Consider the following 22,628-nt stretch of genomic DNA (forward strand, 5'->3'; position numbering starts at 1 on the left):
GAGTCCAAGCTCCGAAGAGAGATGGAGAGCAAGGTAAACAGCCCGGCCGCTGCGCCCGCCCGGTCAGCCCAGACAGCGCTCACACCGCCCTCTGGTCCAGCTGGACTGTGGGCTCTGACCCAGATCCACTGGGCACAAGGCCCAGGGAGGTCAAACCATTCACTCAGCCAAGGTCACAGACACGGCGTGTGGCAACGTGCAGGTCTCTGAGCTCTGAGTCTGTCCAGGTAGGCGGGTTCCAGGGAGCTGTGTCCCACCTGGAAAGGATGCGAGAACTTGAAAATTGTGGGTTTTTTGGTTTGTTTTGGTTTTGAGGCGCTGTGATTTATACCGCTGTCATGCTAGAGCGCCACGTGTTCGAACACAGATCCTCCACCCGTGTCCACCTCCCTCTACCAGTGTCCCCTGACCCCTCGGCAAGCTCAGGCGTGCAGAGCCCCACCGTTAGCCGGTTGTTACGCCTTTGCTCCGTTTCTTTATGTCCCAGAGATGAGAGAGATGGCTCGGTATTGTTCCCTCCTGCTGACCGAGCTCACTCAGCCTGGGGCTCTTCGGTTCCTTCATGTAGCAGCCGCTTCTCCTTTGAGCTTGTGAATCACCGTGAGATGCAAAGTTAGAAAGTGTTCATGATTGAGTGGCAGTCACACAGTGTCCGAGCACCCGTCCCTCCACAGTGCCCACTAACCTCCGCCAATCGCCCCAGTCTCCCTCCCAGCCCCCACCCTGCCTCTGTGAGAGACACTTTACTTTTTCCCTTTTCCCTTTGAGGCACTGTGGCTCGCAGCACTGTTTCTGAAAGGGTACCCTGCACATCATGTCACCTCCTGGCAGCGCCCACATCTCAGCCAGAGCGATCACTGCCCACTCTCAATGTCACAGTGATCCCTTCTCTGTCCTAACTGCCGTCCCACATTGTGGCAGGACTCTTGCTAAGGACCAACCCTCCCGGCCTTCGTTTTCGTTGACTCTGGGTACTATTCTCCTACCCTGTTTCTTTATATCCTGCAAGTGCTCATACTGTGTCTGTCCCCTTCTCCCACAGTCTCATTTCACTCAATATGATACTCTCCATGTCTATCCATGTACCAGCAAATCTCATGACCACATTTTAGAATTCTGGGCTAAAACAAAGGGCTTTGTGTTAACTTTTGGCTTTCTCAACATTCCATTTCTGGAGCAGTGTCTGTAGCTGTGACTGTACTTGGGAAGGAAGAATGTAATGAAGGATGATGGAAACACACACACACACACACACACACACACACACACACACACAGAGGTTTTGAGTGCCCCCTGGTGATGTAATCAGGCATAGCAGGACGCCAGCCCCAGAGGCCAGATAACCTTTCTGTTCCTTCTGTTTTGCTGGGTTTGAAACCCTGCCCCTCACATAGTCCCCAGAGCCCAGCCAGGAGTCATCCCTGAGTACAGAGCCAGGAGTAAGCCTGGGGTGGGGAAGGGTCTCACATGGTTGCGGGGGGAGGGGGGGGGGCATGTGCTGCAGCACTGAGCTCTCTCTCCAGGCCCCTCGTCCTGCTTTTCACCTCTCAACTCTGGAGACCGAGACAGGGCCCCTTAGACAAAATCTCCCAGGACGGAGGTGGAGGCCAGGCCTCCAGCAGGCCAGGGTCCCCTTACCCAGGCCCTCTCACGTGGCCCCTGAGAGCCACTTTTAAAGGACCCAGTTTTCAGGGCTGGAGTGATAGCACAGGGGGTAGGGCATTTGCCTTGCACACGGCTGACCCAGGTTCGATTCCCAGCATCCCATATGATCCCCTGAGCACGGCCAGGGGTAATTCCTGAGTGCAGAGCCAGGAGTGACCCCTGAGCATTGCTTGGTGTGACCCAAAAAGAATAAATAAATAAATAAATAAATAAATAAATAAATAAATAAATAAATAAATAAATAAATAAATAAAGGACCCAGTTTTCGTCCTCCATTTCCTCGGCATGGGCACAAGAGAAGCCCTCCCCACTGTCCGCTCATGATCTCAGTGAAATCACTGGGAGCCTCGTGCCGGCCCAGAGCTGCCGGGAATTCACCTGGCCGCTGTCTCCTGTCATTTTCCAGATTTGCGAAATGGTCCAGCACTCAGTGACCTCTGATCTACAGCCTTATCTCCAAACTCTGCCAGGTAGGACACCCCAGCCCCTCCCCGGTGGTTTGTTTCTCGTCATTTCTGTGAGAACATGCATTCCGTGTGGAACACTGGGCGGGGCAGAGTGCCTGTGAAAAATTGGAGGCTCTCTTTTTGCCTCTAGTTTTCTTCCAAGATAGGGTGTTTGCTTTCGTAAATGTCTTTGCACCTACAGAGGTAGAGGTAAGCATTCATATCTGTCGTCCTGTTAATGTAGTGCATCATTGTGAACAAATGCAAGTCTGCAGAGAATGGACATTTTTTTTTATCTTATACACTTAGACATCTGTCCAAATCAGTGCACTTTTTTCAAATCTTAAAACGTTGAAAAATTTTCCCCATTTTACTGAGACATAGGCTCACATATAGCATTAGGTTAGAGGTGTTGACTGTGTTGATATGATGCACTTATGTGTTACTCCTTTTGTGATTACTGTTGCAATATTATCTAATACCTCTATCTCATCTTTTAATTCTTTTTCGTGAAGAGAACATTTAAGATCTGCTCTTTCAAGTCCGTAAAACAGTGTCAGTGCTGTTTCCAATACTGCATATGCGATCCCCAGATTTATTCTTCCTCTAACTGGAAGTCCATACGCTTTCACCATCCTTCTTACATTTGTCAGGATTTTCTTCTTTCTCATAGCGGGATATTTCATTTCACATATTTCAGTCTCCTCCTTTTACCGATTGACTCACAATTCTGGTGTTTTCCTCTTTTGGCTGTTGTGACTAATGCTTCAGTGCTCATGAGATACAGCTCTTCGATATCCTGTTTGAACTTCCTCTAGATGCATACCCAGAAGTGGGATTGCTGTATCACAGGGTAGTTCTATTTTTAATTTTTTTTTTATGAACTTCCCACTGTTTTCCACTGTAGCTGCGATCCACCAACTTACTAACCCCTCCCCCTGCAGCAGTGCACCAGCCTTATTTTCCTTTGTATCTTCAATGACATTTTCTTGGGTCTTAAGTTTTTTATGATAGACATCTAGTAGGTGTGTGACGATATCTCATTGTAGCTTGGATCGGCATTTCCCTGAGGATTAGTAATGCAAAGCGTCTTTTCCTCTCCTATCGCTATGTCTTCCTTAGGAAGATGTCTCTTCTGATCATTTACCTAATGAGAGGACCAGTTTTTTTGGTCATACCTATTTATTTTATTCAAATGGTGTGCCACATTTATTGACTTACATATGTTGAACCATTCGTGCATCCCATGGATAAATCCCACTTGATCATGGAATATGATTTTTTTTGGGGGGGAGGGTTTATTTGTGGGAAGAAGCCACACTTGGCAGTGCTCAGGGCTTACTTCTGGATCTGTGCTCAGGAATCACTCTGAAAGATGCACAAGAGACCATGTGGGATTGGGCCTGGGTTAGTTGCATGCAGGGCAAACACCATACCCACTATCTTCTCATTCCGGCCCCAGAATATGTTCTTTTAAATATCTTTTTGAATTGTGTGTGCTGGGAGTTGATTAAGATTTTTTTATCTTTTCTTATGAAGACTATTGGTCTGTAGCTTTGCTTTCACATGGCATCAGACTGGCTTTGGGGGGCTGGAGTGATAGCACAGCGGGTAGGGCATTGCCTTGCATGTGGCTGACCCAGGTTCGATTCCCGGCATCCCATATGGTCCCCCGAGCACCACCAGAAGTAATTCCTGAGTGCAAAGCCAGGAGTAACCCCTGAGCATCGCCAGGTGTGACCCAAAAAGTAGACTGGCTTTGGTGTCCGTGCAATGCTATCAAGTAATACCTATCTTAAAAGATAGTTTGAAAATATTCCTTTCATTTCAGTGTGTTGAAGAGTTTGAAAAGGATTTGGCATCAATTCTCCTGAATATGTTAGTGAAACCATCTGATCCTGGCTTTCCTTTATTGGGAAATTTTTTATTAATGCTTTGGTTTCCTTACTTTTTTATTGCTTTGTTAATAATTTCTATTCTTGGTTCGGTATTGGTAAATCATGTTTTTCTAGAAATAGTACATTTCTCTTAGGTTCTCCAGTTCGTTGGCATAGCAGTCTCTTATGATCCTGTGCATTTCTGTGGTATCAGTTGGAATCTCTCTTTTTAGTTTCTGATTTTACTTGTGTCTTCTCTCTTCTTTCCTTAGTTTAGCTAAATTTTTCTCAGTTTTGCTTATTTTTCAAAAGCTCCGTTGTGTTGATCTTTGTTTTTCTGTTCTCTATTTCATTTGTCTCTGCTCTAATCTTTACTTCCTTCCTTCTGCTAATTTTGGGCTTAGTTCTTTCTTTTTTCAGATTTTTGAAAAATAATGCAATTTGCTTATTTTACAGATCTTACCTTTACCTTAATGAAATCATTTATCCCCTTCAATTTTCATGTTAGAAACACTTTTTGCAGTATCCCTTCACTTCAGTTATTTTGTATTTTTATTTGTCTTGGTACATATTGGGAAGAGGGCCATAGTTCCCTTTTGATTTTTTTTAAACTATTTGTTGTCAGGGATATGTGTAATATGTGTAAATTTTCACATATTTGAAAATTTTACAGCTTCCTTCTCGATGTTGAATAAATGATGTGCCACATTTATTGACTTACATATGTTGGATTTTTCATGCCACTTGGTCAGAAAAGATACTTGGCATGATTTCAGTCTTCTCGAATTTGCTGAAACTTATTTTGTGTCCAGGAGAATATTCTATCAGTGCTCATACATTGCCCTTATTCTCATAAAAAATTTAATTGAAGCTTCCATACAGAGAAAAGTACTCAAATCCCCAGGGTACAGATAAACTCAGCTCATAAACTGAGCCATGCTGGTACCAGATCCTAAATCAGAACCCAGAACACCAGTGGTCTTTCCGGGCCCCTCTGTACCTTCATCTGCCCATCACTCCCCGACGTCTACCAGCAAACATGAGTTTTGTACTTTGTACATGAATGGAACCACACAGGACTCCAAGTCTTTTACCGGAAGCAGAAGGATTTCTTTGTTTGACTTGAACACGTGAGGTTGATCCACAGTAATTTGTGCACGTGGTGACTGCACCCATTCTCCTTGCTATGGAGGGTCCCTCTGTGGAAGCGTTTTTAACTCAGCCTCCAGTGACGGTGATGTGGGGAGTTTCTGTTCTAGACCCTTAAGGGGAATGTCTCTGTGGACACGCTAGCACGTGCGGATGCATGTCTGTGGCCAACGACTTCAAGCTGATGACCTAAAGCACCCCAGGAGACACCCCAGGACAGCATCGGCAGATCTTAACCAGTTTTCCCAAGTGACTCCATTTTAACGGTTGCGGGGTCTTCCACCATATTGGACTTGTCCTCACTAGTGTCCTTTGTTACTGCCAATAGTGGGCAGGGGACCGTCACAGATCCTCCTCCTCCCTCACACATCTTAGCGCGTCCTCCGACGATCTGCCAGTGAAGGCCCAGGATCCAGGATGCGCACATGAAGTTGGCAGGGACAGTGCCTGACAAACTGTCAGGGGCGCTCCCCTGCCTTGGTTCCTAGGTCCCCATCCCACTCGCTGTCCCTTCAGGGGTGGTCCCGGCAGGCACAGAGACTCAACAGTGCTTAAGTCACAGAACCCACCTCCCTCCAGGGCTTACGAGGGGCATGAGGGCTCGAGGACACCCCCCCTGCCATACAGCTATGCCGTCGGTGTTCACTGAAGGCTTTTTTTTTTTTATTTATTTTATTGAATCACCGTGAGATAGTTACAAGCTTTCATGTTTGGGCTACAATCTCACAATGATCAAACACCCATCCCTCCACCAGTGCACATTCCCCACCACCAATATCCCGGGTATACCCCCCCTTTCCCACCCTCCCCCTGCCTCCATGGCAGACAATATTCCCCATACACTCTCTCTACTTTGGGGCATTATGGCTTGCAACACAGACACTGAGAGGTCATCATGTTTGGTTCATTATCTACTTTCGGCATGCATCTCCCATCCCAACTGGTTCCTCCAGTCATCATTTTCTTAGTGATCCCTTCTCTAGTCCAGCTGCCTTTTCCCCTCCGCTCAGGAAGCAGTACACTGAAGGCTTGTTTTGTCGAAGAACAAGCCTAAGTAGAGATAAGTCTCCAGGTCCGAAGGAGCTACCAGACCTGGGTTCTGCTCTTGTGTGTGTGTGTGTGTATGTGTGTGTGTGAGAGAGAGAGAGAGAGAGAGAGAGAGAGAGAGAGAGAGAGAGAAACCCCCTAGTCCCCCACGTGTAGCATACCTACGTCCCCCCACCTCATGACTAATCCAGAGTGTGACGAGAAGAGCTGTGTTATCTCTTTCTGAATAAGTGGCTTCCACTAAGGGGGGCTGAGCCGGGTGGAAACAGAGGGCCAGGAGGCTTTGAAGACAGCCTCGGGGTGAATGGGTCAGGCTGAGCCCTCAATCCTTCTCCATCGCTTTGTCCCTGACCCCACAGTCACAGCAGAAATTGACAGTTTTGCCAGTATCGATTACAGCCTAATGGAGGCACCTCGGGCCACAGACCGGTCTCTGGATGTGATGTTTAAGGTGAGGGTCCCGCCCCGGAGCTTCTGGGTGGTGGGTCTGCGTGGCAATTCCTCAAGGCCAGCCCCCACCAGGGGCCTCCTGTGTCCCTGCCGTCCTCTCTGTCCTTATCTCCCCACACTTTAAGCTGTTAAGGGCGGGATGAGATGGGGTGACGGGGAGGAGTGTGTCCAGGGACAGAGGTCTCCCCTGGGCAGAGACTCATGACTCTGGCCTAGAAACTTCCACTCCTCTTCTTCCCCTCAGATGCAGTGAGGTGAGTCAGAGCTGGCCCCGGGTGGTGTTAGAAGGCCAGGCTGTTCAGTCCCATGGCTTCATCTACCAAAGCTTTGGAGGGGACTTTTCATTAAGGGCTATGAGTGCAGGACACTTTAACCCAAAGGAAGAAGTCTCCAAAGGTCGTTTCAGGCAGTGTGGCTGGTCCGTTGCCTCATATCCGGCCGTCAAGGGACTACCTGGCTCGGCCTGGCCAGACGGAAAAGTTCTCTTTCTCTCGTCAGGGGGAGTTTTTCAACCCTGGTCACCACACCCCAGTTCCCTTCTCTGCTCCTGCCATGAGCTTTCCTGAGGAGTACGACCGGATGGTCTACTTCACCATCTCTGATTACGTCTTCAACACCGCCAGCCTGGTGTACCATCAGGCCGGCTACCTGAACTTCACCATCACGGACGACAAGGTATGTCACGGAGCAAAGCCAATGGCAACGGTGCCTGTTTATCTTTCTTATCTTTCCTTTCCTTCTCCTTCATACTCATGAAATGGTGGCTTGTAACTGAGGGGAAAGGTCAAGGCCAGGAGAGAAATGAGTACAATTTCCCTTTTCTCCCTGGCTTCTGGGAAGCCCTGAGTCAAAACTCTTTCTCCCTTGGAACTGTGTAGCCTGTTGTGAGTTTTTGGCCGGTGTTTGACTTTGCCCCCTGTCCCCATCAAGACCATTTTCCCGGATTCTGACTTCCCCTCACCCTGGTGAATTATGAAGACACTGTGCCCATGTGCCGTTTTGACCATGGCTGGGTACTTCCTTGTTACCAAAGTAACTTTATTTATGATTGTTGGTGTCGTTCATGACTGGGGGTGAGTCCTGGTGAAGAGGGATCAAGGCCCCTCGCCCTCTACTCTAGGACAGTTGTCTCAGGGGTATACAGGATCACAAGTGCCTACTTTATAGTGGTTCCCTGCATCCGGTTCCTGTACAATCTCTGGGTTTCAGAAGACGATTTCTTAAGGTTCCCTATAAGGTCGGGGTGCCCGGGAAAGTCTCAGGGGAAGAGGGAAGCCACTAAGTGTGACCTGGATGTTTCCCTTCGCTCTGATGGTAAGTCAGGGGCTCCCGGTGCCTGGCCAGAGTGACTCACTCTGTCCTCTGAATGGTCTGTGACACGTGCACGGGCTCTTCTGTGGTTGTGTTTGCTCCCAGGGTGCACTGCTCTCCTCAGGTGCTCACCCGTGTTGGTGGAACCTGTATTTTGTGCACATCCTGTGGCTTAGCCCTTCCAGCCACCCAAGCGTGGAGCCGGTTTTTATGCTCATTTTACAGAAGAGGACGCCGAGGCTCAGAGAGCTACAGGGACCAGCCTGAGACCAGGCAGCCACAAGCCCAGGCCTCAAGCCGGGTGTGCGTGCCTGCCGGCCTTACCTTGCAGGCCTTCTAAGTGTGCCCGGGTGTCACCTACAGCCCCAGGAGAGCAGCCAGGACCCCAGGGACTCGGACACCAGAGCAGATATACAGTGGGCGTTTGCAGGGTGACGGTCTCGGACACCCCCACCCCATTTCCTCATCTCTCTTTAAACCTCCCGCACAGCGGGAGCACCTTAAACTTCACCGTGTCTCTGCAGATTCCTCCGAACTCGACCATCAGGCTGAACACCCAGTCCTTCCGTGCGTTTGCCCCTCAGGTAAGCCTTCCCTTACTGAACGAGGCAGATCCAAACCCCTAACCTGTGGGCGGCGGGGTGTGGGGGGCTGCTTTAGAACCTCTTTGTTCTTCCCAGCTTGGCCAAGACTTAGAAACTGGCAAGGAGCCCCCAGTGAAGGGCTGCTGTGGGCATCGGAATCCCTTCCCTTCCAGAGACCACACGGAGCCACAAGCACTCAGTGTCTGATCAGGGATATCTGAGAATCCCAAAGAACGTCAACCAGCATGTACCACGGAAGGGACCCTCACCAGTGACAGTGGTTAGGGAGTGGGGACTAGGAGGCAAACTTCTAAGAAGGGACAAATTCTTCAAAAACAGTCAAGAGTATACGAAGGAGGGGGCCAGAGAGATAATACAGAGATAGCACAGCGGGGAGGGTGTTTGCCTTGCACACGGCTGACCCAGACTTGATCCCTGGCATCCTATGTGGTCCCCTGAGCACTGCCAGGACTAATTCCTGAGTGCAGAGCCAGGAGTAACTCCTGAGCATCAATCACCAGGTGTGACCCCCCAAAAAAGAAGAAAAAGTGTGCACAATGGGGTGGTGATTTTTGATCTCTCTCTCTCTCTCTCTTTCTTTCTTTCTTTCTTTCTTTCTTTCTTTCTTTCTTTCTTTCTTTCTTTCTTTCTTTCTTTCTTTCTTTCTTTCTTTCTTTCTTCTTCCTTCCTTCTTTCTCTCTTTCTTTCTTTCTTTCTTCTTTCTTTCTTTCTTTCTTTCTTTCTTTCTTTCTTTCTTTCTTTCTTTCCTTCCTTCCTTCCTTCTTTCTTTCTTTCTTTCTTTCTTTCTCTTCTTTCTTTCTTTCTTTCTTCTTTCTCTTCTTTCTTTCTTTCTTGTCTTTCTTTCTTTCTTTCTTTCTTTCTTTCTTTCTTTCTTTCTTTCTTTCTTTCTTTCTTTCTTTCTTTCTTTCTCTCTCTCTTCTTTCTCTCTCTCTCTTTCTTTATTTCTTTCTTTCTCTCCCTCTTTCTTTCCTTCTTCCTTCCTTTCTTTTTCTCTCTCTCTCCTTCTTCTCTCTCACTCTCTCTTATTTTTCATTCCTGGTAGCCCCCAGAGCTGCTCCTGGTATCCTAGTATTTACTAAGGGGTCACTCCTGGGTGGGTGAGGATTCACTCCAGGGTTCCTGCTCTCCTCCCAGCTGTTTGAGCTGTCTTCCCAGTCCTGGCTGGGGTCAGGGGATGATTTTAATGGAAAACCCTTGGAGACCATAAATTGAATCAGTTACGGTCCCCATGCTCAATGGAACACAACAAGATCTTGAATTGACAGTACAGACGTCTCGGACCTGGAAAGATGTTCAGTTAGAGTGCAAGAGGAAACGACGAAGAACTTTGTGTAAATAAAACCAGCTGAAACGCGCGCTTAGCTTTATAGGATTCCCTCCAAGGCCTCCCGGAAAATCTCATCATCTCTTCTTTCTGTCCCCAGTTAGCCAGGAAGTACCCCAACATGAATATGGAACTCCAGGGGTCCTTGGCCTCTGCCCCGTTCCTGACCATCAGTCCTGGGAACCTGTCTTTGGCACCGCAGATAGAGATTGAAGCTTTCGTGCTACAGCCCAGCTCTGTCAAGGAGCCTGTCTTCCGGCTTGCTGTGGTGAGGCTCAAAAGTCTTTGCAGATGTGGCTACCCTTCCCTGCACACCTTTCCTCCAGCTCACTACCTGGCTAGCATTCATATTTCAATTTAAATATTCGTTCATCTGGGAGGCCTTTCTTTTCTGCCCTCACCCCTGATCTAATAGTCCTTTGTCATGTTTTCTTTTAGCACTCTCTCTATATTTTTTTTTCCTTATTTATTTTTGGGCCCAGCCAGGGGTGCTCAGGGCATATTCCCAACTCTGCACTCAGGGATCACTCCTGGTAGGCTTGGGGGGCCATATGGGATTCCGAGGATGAACCCAGGTCAGCTGCTTGCAAGGCAAGCGCCCTTCCCATTTTAGTATCTCTCCACCTTGTATTATTTTATTAATAGTCTCATCAGGACTGAAACTTGGTCCTGAGATAGCTAGAAACAATCCTTTCTTTTGGTAATCTGCTCCAAGCCGAATGGCTCTCAGTAAAAGTGTTCACGCTCAAACATCTATTGAGCACTTATAATGGTCTTTCTGGGATTCTACAGTCTAATCACAAGTTCCTGCTTGAACCCCCTGAACTATTTCTTCAGAGGAAACAACAGGCCCACACAGTTCTCCTTCCTGCATGTGACAGTATAAATAAATAAATACTCCCTTATTTATTTGTTTGTTTAAATTAAATCACCATGAGATACACAGTTACATGATAGGGTTTCAGTCATGCAATGTGCCAATACCCGTGCCTTCACCTGTGTACATTTCCCACCACCAATGTCCCCAGTTTTCCTCCCAGTCCACCTGCCCTCAGCAGTACTCCACCTCTCTCTCTCTCTCTCTCTCTCTCTCTCTCTCTCTCTCTCTCTCTTCCCCCCCACCCATTTCAGGGCATTATGGTTTGCAATACAGGTACTGACAGGTCATGATGTATATCTCTTTAACTACTTTCAGCACTCAGTTCTTATTCAGATCTTTTCCAACTATCATTGTTTTACTGGTCCCTTCTCTACCCTAACTGCCCTCCCCTGCCCTCCCACTTGCAGCAAGTTTCCATCCATGGACCAGTCCTCCTGGCCCTTGTATTTGGTTTTTACTGTCCGTGGGTATTAGTCTCACGCTTATTTTTATATCTCACAGATGAGTGCAGTCACCCTCTGTCTGTCCCTCTCCTTCTGACTCATTTCACTCCGCATGGTGCTCTCCAGGTCCAGCCATTTATAAACAAATTTCATGACTTTGTTTTTCCTGGGGCGGCATAAGATTCTATTGTGTAGATGTGCCAGAGTCACTTTACCCAGTCGTTGGTCCTCGGGCCCTTGGGTTGTGTCAGACTCTCCTCCTCCCTTACTTAAACCCCTCCCTTCCTACTGGTGTTTCTAGGCCACTAATATCTCCGCCGTGTTGACCATCAATAACAACATCACTGGGTTCCTGAAGCCAGGAAAGTAAGTCAGCCCCCTGCCACATGGGGGCGCTCTGCTGGGCTCCCGAACACCAACCAGTTCTCTACTGATGGGCTTGCTCTTGGTTGGGGTGTGATGAACTCCTCCTTGAGTCTTGGGGTAAGAGACACAACTTGGGAGAGAAACTTAAACTTTATTCCAGTCGCTTCAGTTCTTTGGCCTCCTCAGTACTGCCCCATTAACCTCCTTTCCATCGAACTCTCATCACTGCTTCTGGGTTTCTTTCTTTCTTTCTTTCTTTCTTTCTTTCTTTCTTTCTTTCTTTCTTTCTTTCTTTCTTTCTTTCTTTCTTTCTTTCTTTCTTTCTTTCTTTCTTTCTTTCTTTCTTCCTTCCTTCCTTCCTTCCTTCCTTCCTTCCTTCCTTCCTTCCTTTCTTTCTTTCTTTCTTTCTTTCTTTCTTTCTTTTTTTGCTTTTTGGGTCACAATGCACAGGGGTTACCTCCTGGCTTTGCACTCAGGAATTACCCCTGTTTGTGCTCAGGGGACCATATGGGATGCTGGGATTCGAACCCGGGTCAGCCGCGTGCAAAGCAAACACCCTACCTGCTGTGCTTTCGCTTGAGCCCCACTACTTCTGGATTTCTGAAGGTTTTTCTAGTAATACTTTTTGTTCTGTTTTGTCTTGTTTTCAGAAAATGAACCTTAGACATACTGACAATCTGAAATGACAGCTTACTCCTGAGCTCTTTTCTCAACCCTCTTTTCTCTGACACGCTTCCAGAGAAGCCGTGTCATGCCAGCTATCCAGACACCTGTGTCACTCCCACCCACCCTCAACCCCCATTCTGTGCCCCCTCCTTGCTAGAATGCCACACTTGGCTTGGGTGGGCCATGGGCGAGGCACCCAGATATCTGATTCCTCCCCCTGTTTGTTGTAGAATACAACTGGAGCTGAAAGAATCCAGTGTCGGAGTATTTAATGTAAGTTGCTTTTATTTATGGATGGAGTTGGGTATTAATGTTGGCTAGGCCCGACTATGGCACCTAGAGAAACACTGAAAGAATTTCTCTCTGACCTTGAGACATACAGACTCCGCTCTCGAGGACAGGAAGTAGGACCAAGGAACAGTTATGCCCCTGTATAAGACAACATATGTTAGAGTCTTGTTCTCTGCAGCATCCTGTTAGCTGCAAGGGATAAAAGCCAACTCAGAGCTCATTGTGCAGACAGGAGGGACGTAGGAGCTCATAGAACTGGAAAACAAACACGAAAACCACTAAGACTTCAAGCATCGCTGCATCCAGGGACTTGAATCAGAGCACCGAGGGCCTCTCTCCAGGGCTGGGGAGATGGATGGCTCAGAGGGCTGGAGCATGTATTTAAAATGCAGGTGGCACTCGGCTCAATTCATGATACTGCAGAGTCCCCTGAGCGTCACCGGAAATAGCCGCCAGCTCTGCGTGTTTGCCGTCATATGTTGTCCCGAGACAAAATATTAACATTTATTTCATTTTTCTGTTCCCTGCCATGCCCTTCACTGTTGAGGCTGCTGCAGTGATTTGGGTCTCACGCCTGCCTGGCTGTAGTGCCAGCTGGGGTGCACGCCAGGTCACAGCTCCGGCATGCTTGGCCACCATGTTCACTGGGGCCGCCCTCCCTGGGAGACGCTCATGCGTGGCTGGTTATGGGGCTCACCGGGGCACACTGCAGTGCTCACACACCGGGCTGGGCCTGCACATATTTTTGTTATGGGGCCAACTCCCCTTTGTTGCACTGCTTACACATACCTGCGGTGATGTGACCAGAAATCACTTGACATGGGAGACAAGGGGTCACAGGCAACAGAGCTGCCCCAAAGGGTGCTTGATGCATGTGGCAGAAGCAAGGATTGAACTCAGGACCACACACTTGCGAGACGACCATCTCAACCACAGTGACTTAGCCATGACATGGCTTCCAAGCCACGTTCAGGGACCCAGGGGCCACTCCTGGCAATACTTCGAGCCAGGGCTGGAAGATAAAGTGCTGATGGGGCCCCTGAAGAGCCAGGGGCCACAGGGCCACACACATAGTGCTCAGGGCCTTTAGGGCTAAGCCTAGTGATGCTCAGGGTGCCACGCAGTGCAAATCGAGGTCACCAACACTTGACCCTGTGCTAGCTCCTCAATGCCTCGTTTCATTCCAAATAATATGTACAACCTTTCTGAGCTAGCTCTCATTGGATTCACCTTGGTCACGTAGTTTGTTTGGTTAGTGTTTTTGGTTTGGGAGCCACACCCAGTGGTGCTCAGGGCTTACTTCTGGCTCAGGAATCACTGCTGGCAGGCTCAGGGAACCACATGTGGTACCAGGGATCGAACCCAGGTCAGCTGCTTGCAAGGCAAGTGCCCACCTGCTGTACCATCTCCCTGCTCCCACCTGTCCGTTCTTGAACCAGTCACAATATCCAGAAATTGGATGAGACTCATCAGCCAACCCTGGGTTTCCCCCCAGACTCCGGGAACCCTGACTGGGCAGGAGTAAGAGGGGGAGGGGACTTCTCCAGAGTGCCCAGCAGTTGTCTTGGGTGACAGGACATGTGCTGGGCATGTGTGAAGCCTCGGGTTCCTTCCCCAGCACCACAAGGCACGGCCACTGTAAAACCAAAAATGGGACCAGGGAGAGAGCTGAAGGGTCTGGGGTCCCCGTGCTCTGCATGCAGGAACCCTGGTTTCATTCCTGAGCACTGCATGGCTCCCCCAACCACTCCTGAGAGTGATCCCCAAGCACTGAACAGGGATTAGCCCCCAACCACACCCAAGTGGGGTCCAAAAGCCAAAAAAGAGAAAAAGACTCAAGAAAACGTGTCTTTTTCTGGGAGGGAAGGGGCGTGGGGTCCCAGGGATCAAACCCAGGTCCTTGCCCATGAGTGGTATTTACTCTAGTACTTGAGACACATCCCTGCCCCCCACATTTCTGTACTGACTAATTTTTTTAAATAAATAAGTAGTTAATTGTTATTTGTTTGTTTTTGGTTTTGGAGCCATACCTGGCAGTGCTCGAGGCTCAGTCCTGATTCTGCTCAGGGACCACTCCTGACGGTGCTTGGGACCATCTATGATGCTGGGGATCGAACTTGGGTCAGCCTCACTCGAGCCAAGAGCCCTCCCCGCTCTGCTATCTCTCCAACCTGTACAAATAATCAAAGGGCTCTGAGATGTGGCTCAACAACCAGAATCGTGCCTTGCATGCAGGTGACCTGCGTTGGACCCCTGGGATGACAAATAGCACTGTCACAGTCGTCCCGTTGCTCGATTTGCTCGAGCGGGCACCAGTAACATCTCCATTGTGAGACTTGTTGCTACTGTTTTTGGCATATCGAATATGCCACGGGGAGATTGCCATGCTCTGCCGTGCATGGATGACAAATACACAACACAAAATAGGGGGGAGCACAAGTCTTTGAGGGAATCCTTCTCACAGTTAGAGGAAAAGGTTAATGTCAATGATAAAGCTAAGTGAAGGCCTGACGCCCACCCCACGCCCCACAGGAGACAGTGGCTGTGAATTCTTCTCTAACCCTTCAATCTGAAGTAACTTGTGGGTACCTACCTGTAAACTGTCATTTCCAAGCCTCTGGGAGCAATACAGACTGTCCTATAGATATTTGCTGTGTGGAGCTTTGGGGTGGACTCGAGGGCTCATGTGGCCACGGTGGACCCTAAACCCCCTGTCCTCCGCCAGGTGGAGTTTCTGGAAGCGCTGCTCAACTACTACATCCTCAACACCCTCTACCCCATGGTCAACGGTAAGAATGATGGGCTTTTCCAAGTCAGGAAGCAGATGCCGCTCCTTGGCTGAAAGGAAGCAATGGAGCTGGGGACTGGGGTCCCTCTGCAGACTGTGTGACCTTGGGCCAGTCCCTTCACCTCTCAGAGCGCCAGTGGCTTTTCTGGGAGATGGAAGTGTCAGAGTTCGCCTTATTTCCCTTGCGGACTCTGATGAGGGGTCGGGCCAAGGCAGCTCGTTGGAGCACAGGAATCGTCCCCGATTCACTGAGGGGCCCAGTCCCTGACTGGCAGGTGATGGGATGATGAAGGGGCAGCCCAGCTCTGAACTCAGGTTCCCAGCCGTGAAGTCTAATATGAGGCATGAAGACTTTGCCCTGTGTCTGGAGGACACCCCCCTTCATCTGCTGCAGTAGAGAGAGGGAAGGGTGGGGGGCAGAGCGAGTGCCATCGACCCCTGACCCCAAGGCCCTGCTGGTCCATGCCTGCTGCCTCCTCCATGCAGCGCCAGGCAGAGCCCCAACTCCTGGGCTGGGAATGAAGCTGGGGTCATTGTTGTTTGTTCACAAGTCTCTATCCGTATTGTGCCTCCAGAGAAGCTGGCGGAAGGCTTCCCCCTCCCTCTGCCAAGCAGCATTCAGCTTGATGACCTTGTTCTTCAGACCCACAAGGTCAGTGGTTTGGGCGGGGGGGGGGGGGGTGTTGCTTGAGGGTGGGGGAGGGGTGGGTGAACTTATCGGGGCCAGAGACTCCCTGGGAGGCTGGAAGTCAGTTCTGTCCTGCATCCGACACAGCCTGGCCTCAGTGGGATGCTCTGGGCACCACCAGATGCCATAAAGCCACCCAGAGGGGCTTTGCAAGACAGCTAAGCCACATCTCCCACCCCCAAATGTGGACAAGACAATATCATTCTTTTTTCTTTCTTCTTCTTCTTCTTCTTTTTTTTTTTTTTTTTGGTCACAACTAGCAGTGCTCAGGGGTTCATTCCTGGCTCTGTACTCAGGGATCATTCCTGGAGGGGCTAGGGGACCATCTGGGGCACTGGGGATTGAACCCAGGTTGGCTGCATGCAAGGCAAGTGCCCTAGCCACTGTACTATCACTCTGGCCCAAAACCAGCTCATTCCGAGAACACCATCTATTAGATTTCTCTATAGGTCCGGTCCTGAAAGTCCTTTATAAGTTTTTTCAGTTTCTTCTGAATTTTTTATTATCATCAACATCATCATCATCATCATCATCCCGTTGGTGGTCAAATTTCTCGAGCAGTCTTAGTAACGTCTCCATTCACCCTAGCTCTGAGATTTTAGAAGCCTCTCTTTACTCGTTCTTCCCAACGAGGGAGACTCTTTCAGAGTCAGGAGAATGAAACCAATCTTGTTACTGGTTTTGGCATAATGAATACACCATGGGGAGTTTGCAAGGCTCTCCCATGTGGGCAGGAAACTCTAGGTAGCTTGCCAGGTTCTCCCAGAGGGAGAAGTAGGCTATAAGATGTCTCCTTCCCGGAGCTTGGTTTTATAGTCTCTGGATGTTGGCCGTTGGTGGCACCGGGGACAGTCCCTGGGTGTGACTGCCTAGATACTGGAAAATGGGAAATCTGGGTGGAAGAGTCCCAGTCCCGATCCAAGCAGGCTTGGAGGTCTCAGCCCCGGGTCCCACATACCTGGGTTCCTTTGCCGGTAACCAAATGTGTGGAGAGGGGCCTTGAGTATGGCTGTGGCTAAGGCTCTGGAGGTCTTTGGCCGCGGGAGCTCTACCTGGCAGAGTGTGGAGATAAGGCTGTAGATCAGAGGTCACTGAGTGCTGGACCATTTCGCAAATCTGGAAAATGACAGGAGACAGCGGCCAGGTGAATTCCCGGAGAGAAGCTGGAGCCCATCCCCTTTTAGAGGACCCGGGGAAGACAGCCAGGCTCGAGGGCAAGAGACTCTCTACGTCCATCTCTTTCGGGAGCTTGGATTTAAGTCTCTGGTTGTTGGCCATTGGTGGGAATTACACGGCGCTGGGGGCAGTCCCTGGGTGTGACCCCCTAGCTACTGGAAAATGGGAAATCTGGTGGAAGAGGCCCAGTCCCGATCCAAGCAGGCTTGAAGGTCTCAGCCCCTGGTCCCACTAATTTTTTATTATAATGTATTTATTCTGTAAAATACAATACCATAGTGAAAAACCACAACTACACAAAGCCATTATCTTAGAAATTAGATCATCTTAGTTAGAATTTTTTTTGTTTTAATTTTTGCTTTTTGGGTCACACCTGGCGATGCGCAGGGGTTACTCTAAGGCTCTGCACTCAGGAATTACTCCTGACGGTGCTCAGGGGAGCATATGGGATGCTGGGAATTGAACCCGGGTCAGCCGCATACAAGGCAAACGCCCTACCTGCTGTGCTATCGCTCCAGCCCCTTAGTTAGAAAATTTAAACTGAAACAGGAAAACTGCCCAGATGAGTAGTTCAAATAATGCCATTTCATATTCCCATGTGTATGTGCGTGTGTAAATGTAGAGATCATATCCAAAAATAATGTGGGGTGAACACAAAATTCAAGATCACAATTTCCTGGGACAGAATAAAGAGAGAAAAACATATTGGTGCCTCTCAGCTAGTGATAAGTACCCAGTCCTCAACTGATGGCGGGTTCAAGGTGCTCATGACATCATTTTCAAAGCCTTCAAAATAAACAAGTTTATAAATCATGAGTCTCCTCCTGTGTTCTTAAGTGCCAGAGTTGTATTTATAATACCTATCTAAGCTAGATAGTGCTTTATTATATAGTTTTAAAATTATTCATCAACTTGTGGCCCTAATACTTCAGAGTTTGAATTTTGGGCCTCTTGGTTGAGTTACTCCTTTTCCCCTTAAAGCATTTTACACATTTTTTGGTTGTTTTGGAAAATCTGCATCACCAATGCTCATACCTCTTTCTCTCTCTCTTCTTTTCTTTCTTCCTTTCTTCCTTCCTTCCTTTCTTTCTTTCCTTCTTTCTCTCTTTGTTTCCTTCTTTTCTTTCTCTCTTTCTCGCTCTTTGCTTTCTTTCTTTCTTTCTTTCTTTCTTTCTTTCTTTCTTTCTTTCTTTCTTTCTTTCTCACTTCCTTCCTTCCCTTCTTTCTTTCTTTCTTTCTTTCTTTCTTTCTTTCTTTCTTTCTTTCTTTCTTTCTTTCTTTCTTTCTTTCCTTCCTTCCCTCCCTCCCTCCTTTCTTTATTTCTCTCTTTCTTTCTTTCTTTCTTTCTTTCTTTCTTTCTTTCTTTCTTTCTTTCTTTCTTTCTTTCTTTCTTTCTTTCTCTCTCTCTCTTTCCTTCTTTCTTTCCTTCTTTCTTTCTTTCTTTCTTTCTTTCTTTCTTTCTTTCTTTCTTTCTTTCTTTCTTTCTTTCTTTCTTTCTTTCTTTCTTTCTTTCTTTCTTTCTTTCCTTCTTTGATTGTTAAATTGAACATCATCTCTTAGGTTTGATGCAGCTTAACACCTGCCCCATGAGAAATCCGGGACATCCTTTAAATGGGTCACCATTTTCTTGACTACTGAAGTATGATAGGTCAGGTTTTGCATGGATCTTCTTGGATTAAGCATTTTATGGTCCACCCATGCCCACAATTCAGGTTTTCTAGGAAGATAGCATCTTTAAGGTGGGGTGACTGGGTGGAAGGGCTTGTGAGCTTTAAAGGAGAAGCTTTTGGTGCCATCAACATCTGTAAATTACAGCTGCTAAAGAATAAAGGGTAATAGTGTGGGTCAGACATGTGAAAAACAGGGCCAGAGAGATAGACGAGTTGAGCAGGTAGGTTGCTTGCTTTGCACACACATGACCGGGCTCAATAACCCACACCACATACCCTGAGCACCTACCTCTAAGAGTTATCCCTGAGCGCAGAACCAGGAACAAACCCTGCACACAAGGTTTGACTGAATAAGTAAATAAATATAAATATCTAGGGGCCAGAGTGATAGTACAGGGGGTAAGAGGCTTGCCTTGCATGGACAGAACACAGCTCCACCCAGCTCTGTCAGGAACGATCCATGAATACAGAAACAAAGGTAGAGTGAGCTCCTGAGCAACACTCGGCCTTGGTGTGACCTACAAGCAAACAAGCAGAGTCTTTTGCCCTCTCGCCTGGCTGTCTTCACCGGGGCCCCTCAAAGGGGGTGGGTTGAGTTTCCCTCCCCGCCCCAAGCAGAGCCCCCATAGCTGAAGACCTCCGGAACCCAGCCACAGCCATGTTCAAGGCCCCTCTCCACACGTTCAGACGAGCCTCACACATGAAGGAACCGGCATAGGAACCCAGGTATTCGGGACCTGGGGCTGAGATCTCCAAGCCTGCTCAGATCAGGACTGGGCCTCTTCTGCCCAGATCCCCCATTTTCCAGTAGCTTGGCGGTCACACCCAAAAAACTGGCCCCCACCCTTCTCCCTCACCCTGTAATCCCATCAACAGCCAACATCCAGAGACTATAAAACCAAGCTCCCAGAAGTACGTGGCCACTCCGCTTCAAGGACCTGCAACATCTTATAGCCTAGTTCTCCCTCTCGGAGAACCTGGCAAGCTACCGAGAGTTTCCTGCCTGCAGGGGAGAGCCTGGCATATTCATATGCCAAAACCAGTAACAATGATGGGTTTCATTCCCCTAACCCTGAAAGAGCTTCCAATGCAGCACTGTTGGGAAGGACAAGTAAAGAGAGACTGCTAAAATCTCAGGGGCTAGGATGTTACTGAGATGGAGACCATTCAAGAAAATCGACAATCAATGGGATGATGATGATAAACAAACAAACAAACAAATCAGCCCAAAGTCCTTGAGCCCAGAGATGTCAACACCTACAAAGTGCTGATGTTCCCAAAGACTCACATTATCATTCAAACACGAGTGATGACATTTCCTAAAATTTGACTGTTTCGTCCTTTGCAAAATGGGGTGTGGCCCAACTGATCTGGCCTCTGAGAAGCACAGAGGCCTGCTCTGAAACCTCCTCTCTGAGTCTGGCCCACGGCTAGGGATTGGGGCTCTACTGTCACATTCATGAGTGTTTCGAGGTCAAGTTTGTCCGTCTCAAAGGCAGGGGATGAATTGTTGAGGGGCCAAAATCAGGCTGTCCTTGGGTTGGGAATCCCCACCCTCGGGGTGACGGAAACTTAGGAGGGGGAGAAGAGGGAAGCAGAGCAGCTTCAGATTTTGCTCTATGTGCCAAGGAGAGAACATTTAGGTGACCCAACGGACTTTTACGAGGCCTGCCAGGAAGCAGCAGCTTGGGAAATGACAGATAAATTGCTACCTTAGAGAAAGTAGTTGGCAAACGCCGTGTTTTATGGAGACCTTGGGGATGCAGGCGGGCTGGTGATTTATTCGCTGCCCTGGTTTTCCGGCAGAGCTTGTGTTTCCGAGACGTGACCCTCCCTTGAAAGCTGAGCTGCACTGCCCTGGGCCAGAGGGGCCTCTTCACCAGCTTGTTCTATCCTGTCTCCTAGGACTTCCTGTCCTTGGGCGCCAACGTCCAGTACTTGAAGACTGAGGCCGAGGAGGCAGCGGGCAGTTTGGAAGCCACCGCTGGATCAGCAAGTTGCATTTCTTGATGCGCCGCCGGGTCCCAGAGGTTTGGGGTGGAGGAAGACAGCTTTGCTCTGTGCTGTGCCCTGCCTGCCCCTCTTGCGGCTGGCACAAGCACCCCCTCTCACTTGGACTTCACACTCTCTGTACCCCACTGGCCTGTAATAGCTTTGGGGGGGGGGTGCACCATATATTCTTATTCCTAGCAGGCCACTGGCCCTTAGTAGAGCACCAATAAACATTTGTTGCCTGGTCAAGGAAGGAATTACCTGGGACCGTTCTTTCTGCCTGGGGGATCTTTGGGTGGTCAGCCCTACCAGTGGCCTCCAGCACACAGCTCTGAGCAGCCTCTCCTTTCTCATGAGTTATCATGGAAGTGCATTAGTGGGAAACAAGGAATTCTCTCCCCATCATCCAGCCCTGGCCCAGACCCAGGTCTCAAAGGCACTCAGTCTTGGGGCTCAATCCATCAGGGGTTCCTCCCTCTCTTCTTGCTGGCTGCGGGCGTGAATCTCCACCTCCCCCAGCCCCCCGCTGCTTCATCCCATTGCAACAGGTGGAAATTAACAGGAAATGGCTCCATCTAGGATTTGGGTGCAACCCAAATCAAAAGCTTATCCAACTGTTGTTTATGGGCCCCAAGCCTGGAGGATGAGGCCATGATTTCTAATTACTGAACAGTGAGCCTTTGATTAGACTTAATAAAGAGTCTTTTCCAAGTTACGGCATCGGGCCCCCTGGGGACTGGGAATCAGAAGGCTTACTTGATTTTTTTTTTAATGTGCTAATAAGCAGATGGATGGAGCTTCTGGCTTATAGATAATTCACAGGGAATAGACCCATTTACCCGGGTGTGACAGAAATGCATTCCAGGACGGAACGCTGTGCTGTCGCCCAGCTGGCGGGCGGCCGGGCAGACCCTGGCGTCGCCTCCTCCCTGCTCTTGCTGTGTGCTCACTGGTCTGTCTATCCAGGCCTGGGGTGGACGGGCAGAGGACTCAGCACTAAGTACTCAGTACTCAGCACTCAGTACTGAGTACAAAACGGTCCCCTTTCCCTGGGGTCTCCTCATCTATAACATCAGACGATCATCACAGCAGCTGGTCCCCCTGCTTGTGGTATTAGGAATCCGTGGAAAGAGTTTATTTAGCCCTGGTGGGTGCTCACGGTCCAGTGCCCAGGGGGGCTGACTGAGCTCAATTTCAGGCCCTGGGCTGCCCGGAAGAGGGCAGGGGAGGAGCCCGGGTCCTGTCCTAGTCCTGTTTCACGGGCAAGGCACAAGGCATCAATTTCAGTTTGTCTGGGGCCCTCCCTCTCCCGTCAGAGGCGGCTGCAAAGTGACCCCTGAAGGGTCTCTGGGTGCTGCCCGGGCCCGTGCAAAGCTTCTGCCTGGAGGTGCCTGTCTGGTCGTCACTCGTCTCGGGGGCCCCCAGCGGAGGTGCTGAGACAAGGCAACGGGCAGTTGATATGGAAGATAATTCCGGAGGAGCAAGCAGGCCCCTCTCTGCCCCCCTCACTTTGCGTGTGGCACCTTGAGCAGCTTCTCAGTCCCTGGCAGCTTGGTTCTGCCTCCAGGGCAGCCGAGCTCTTGCCAAGAAATTGATTTTGGGTTTTTGTGGGTATTTTTGTTGCTGTTTTTTTCTTTAATTGAATCACTGTGAGATAGACCCTTACAAAGCTGTTCATGATTGGGTTTCAGTCGTACAGTGTTCTACCACCCACCCTCCACCAGTGCACAGTTCCCAGCACCAGAGTCCCCAGGTTCCTTCCCATCAACCCCCATGCCATGGCAGGTGCTTCTC

General features: G+C 49.1%; 1 protein-coding gene across 1 annotated transcript in view; it reads left to right on the top strand.

Moving 5' to 3' along the window:
• LOC129404992 (lipopolysaccharide-binding protein-like) overlaps window positions 1–21,027 on the top strand; it is a 26,486-nt gene extending 5,459 nt beyond the window's left edge. The window contains exons 5-15 of the mRNA XM_055139943.1: window positions 4–33; window positions 2,072–2,135; window positions 6,544–6,635; window positions 7,133–7,309; window positions 8,470–8,529; window positions 9,975–10,142; window positions 11,499–11,563; window positions 12,460–12,502; window positions 15,246–15,309; window positions 15,884–15,960; window positions 20,748–21,027. Coding sequence (XP_054995918.1) covers window positions 4–33; window positions 2,072–2,135; window positions 6,544–6,635; window positions 7,133–7,309; window positions 8,470–8,529; window positions 9,975–10,142; window positions 11,499–11,563; window positions 12,460–12,502; window positions 15,246–15,309; window positions 15,884–15,960; window positions 20,748–20,852 — 945 coding nt within the window. The 3' untranslated portion in view covers window positions 20,853–21,027. The remainder of the gene's footprint in view (window positions 1–3; window positions 34–2,071; window positions 2,136–6,543; window positions 6,636–7,132; window positions 7,310–8,469; window positions 8,530–9,974; window positions 10,143–11,498; window positions 11,564–12,459; window positions 12,503–15,245; window positions 15,310–15,883; window positions 15,961–20,747) is intronic.
• The last annotated feature ends 1,601 nt before the right edge of the window (window positions 21,028–22,628 follow it).

This window comes from Sorex araneus, chromosome 5 (assembly GCF_027595985.1).
Source record: "Sorex araneus isolate mSorAra2 chromosome 5, mSorAra2.pri, whole genome shotgun sequence".
NCBI classification, from domain to species: Eukaryota; Metazoa; Chordata; class Mammalia; order Eulipotyphla; family Soricidae; genus Sorex; species Sorex araneus.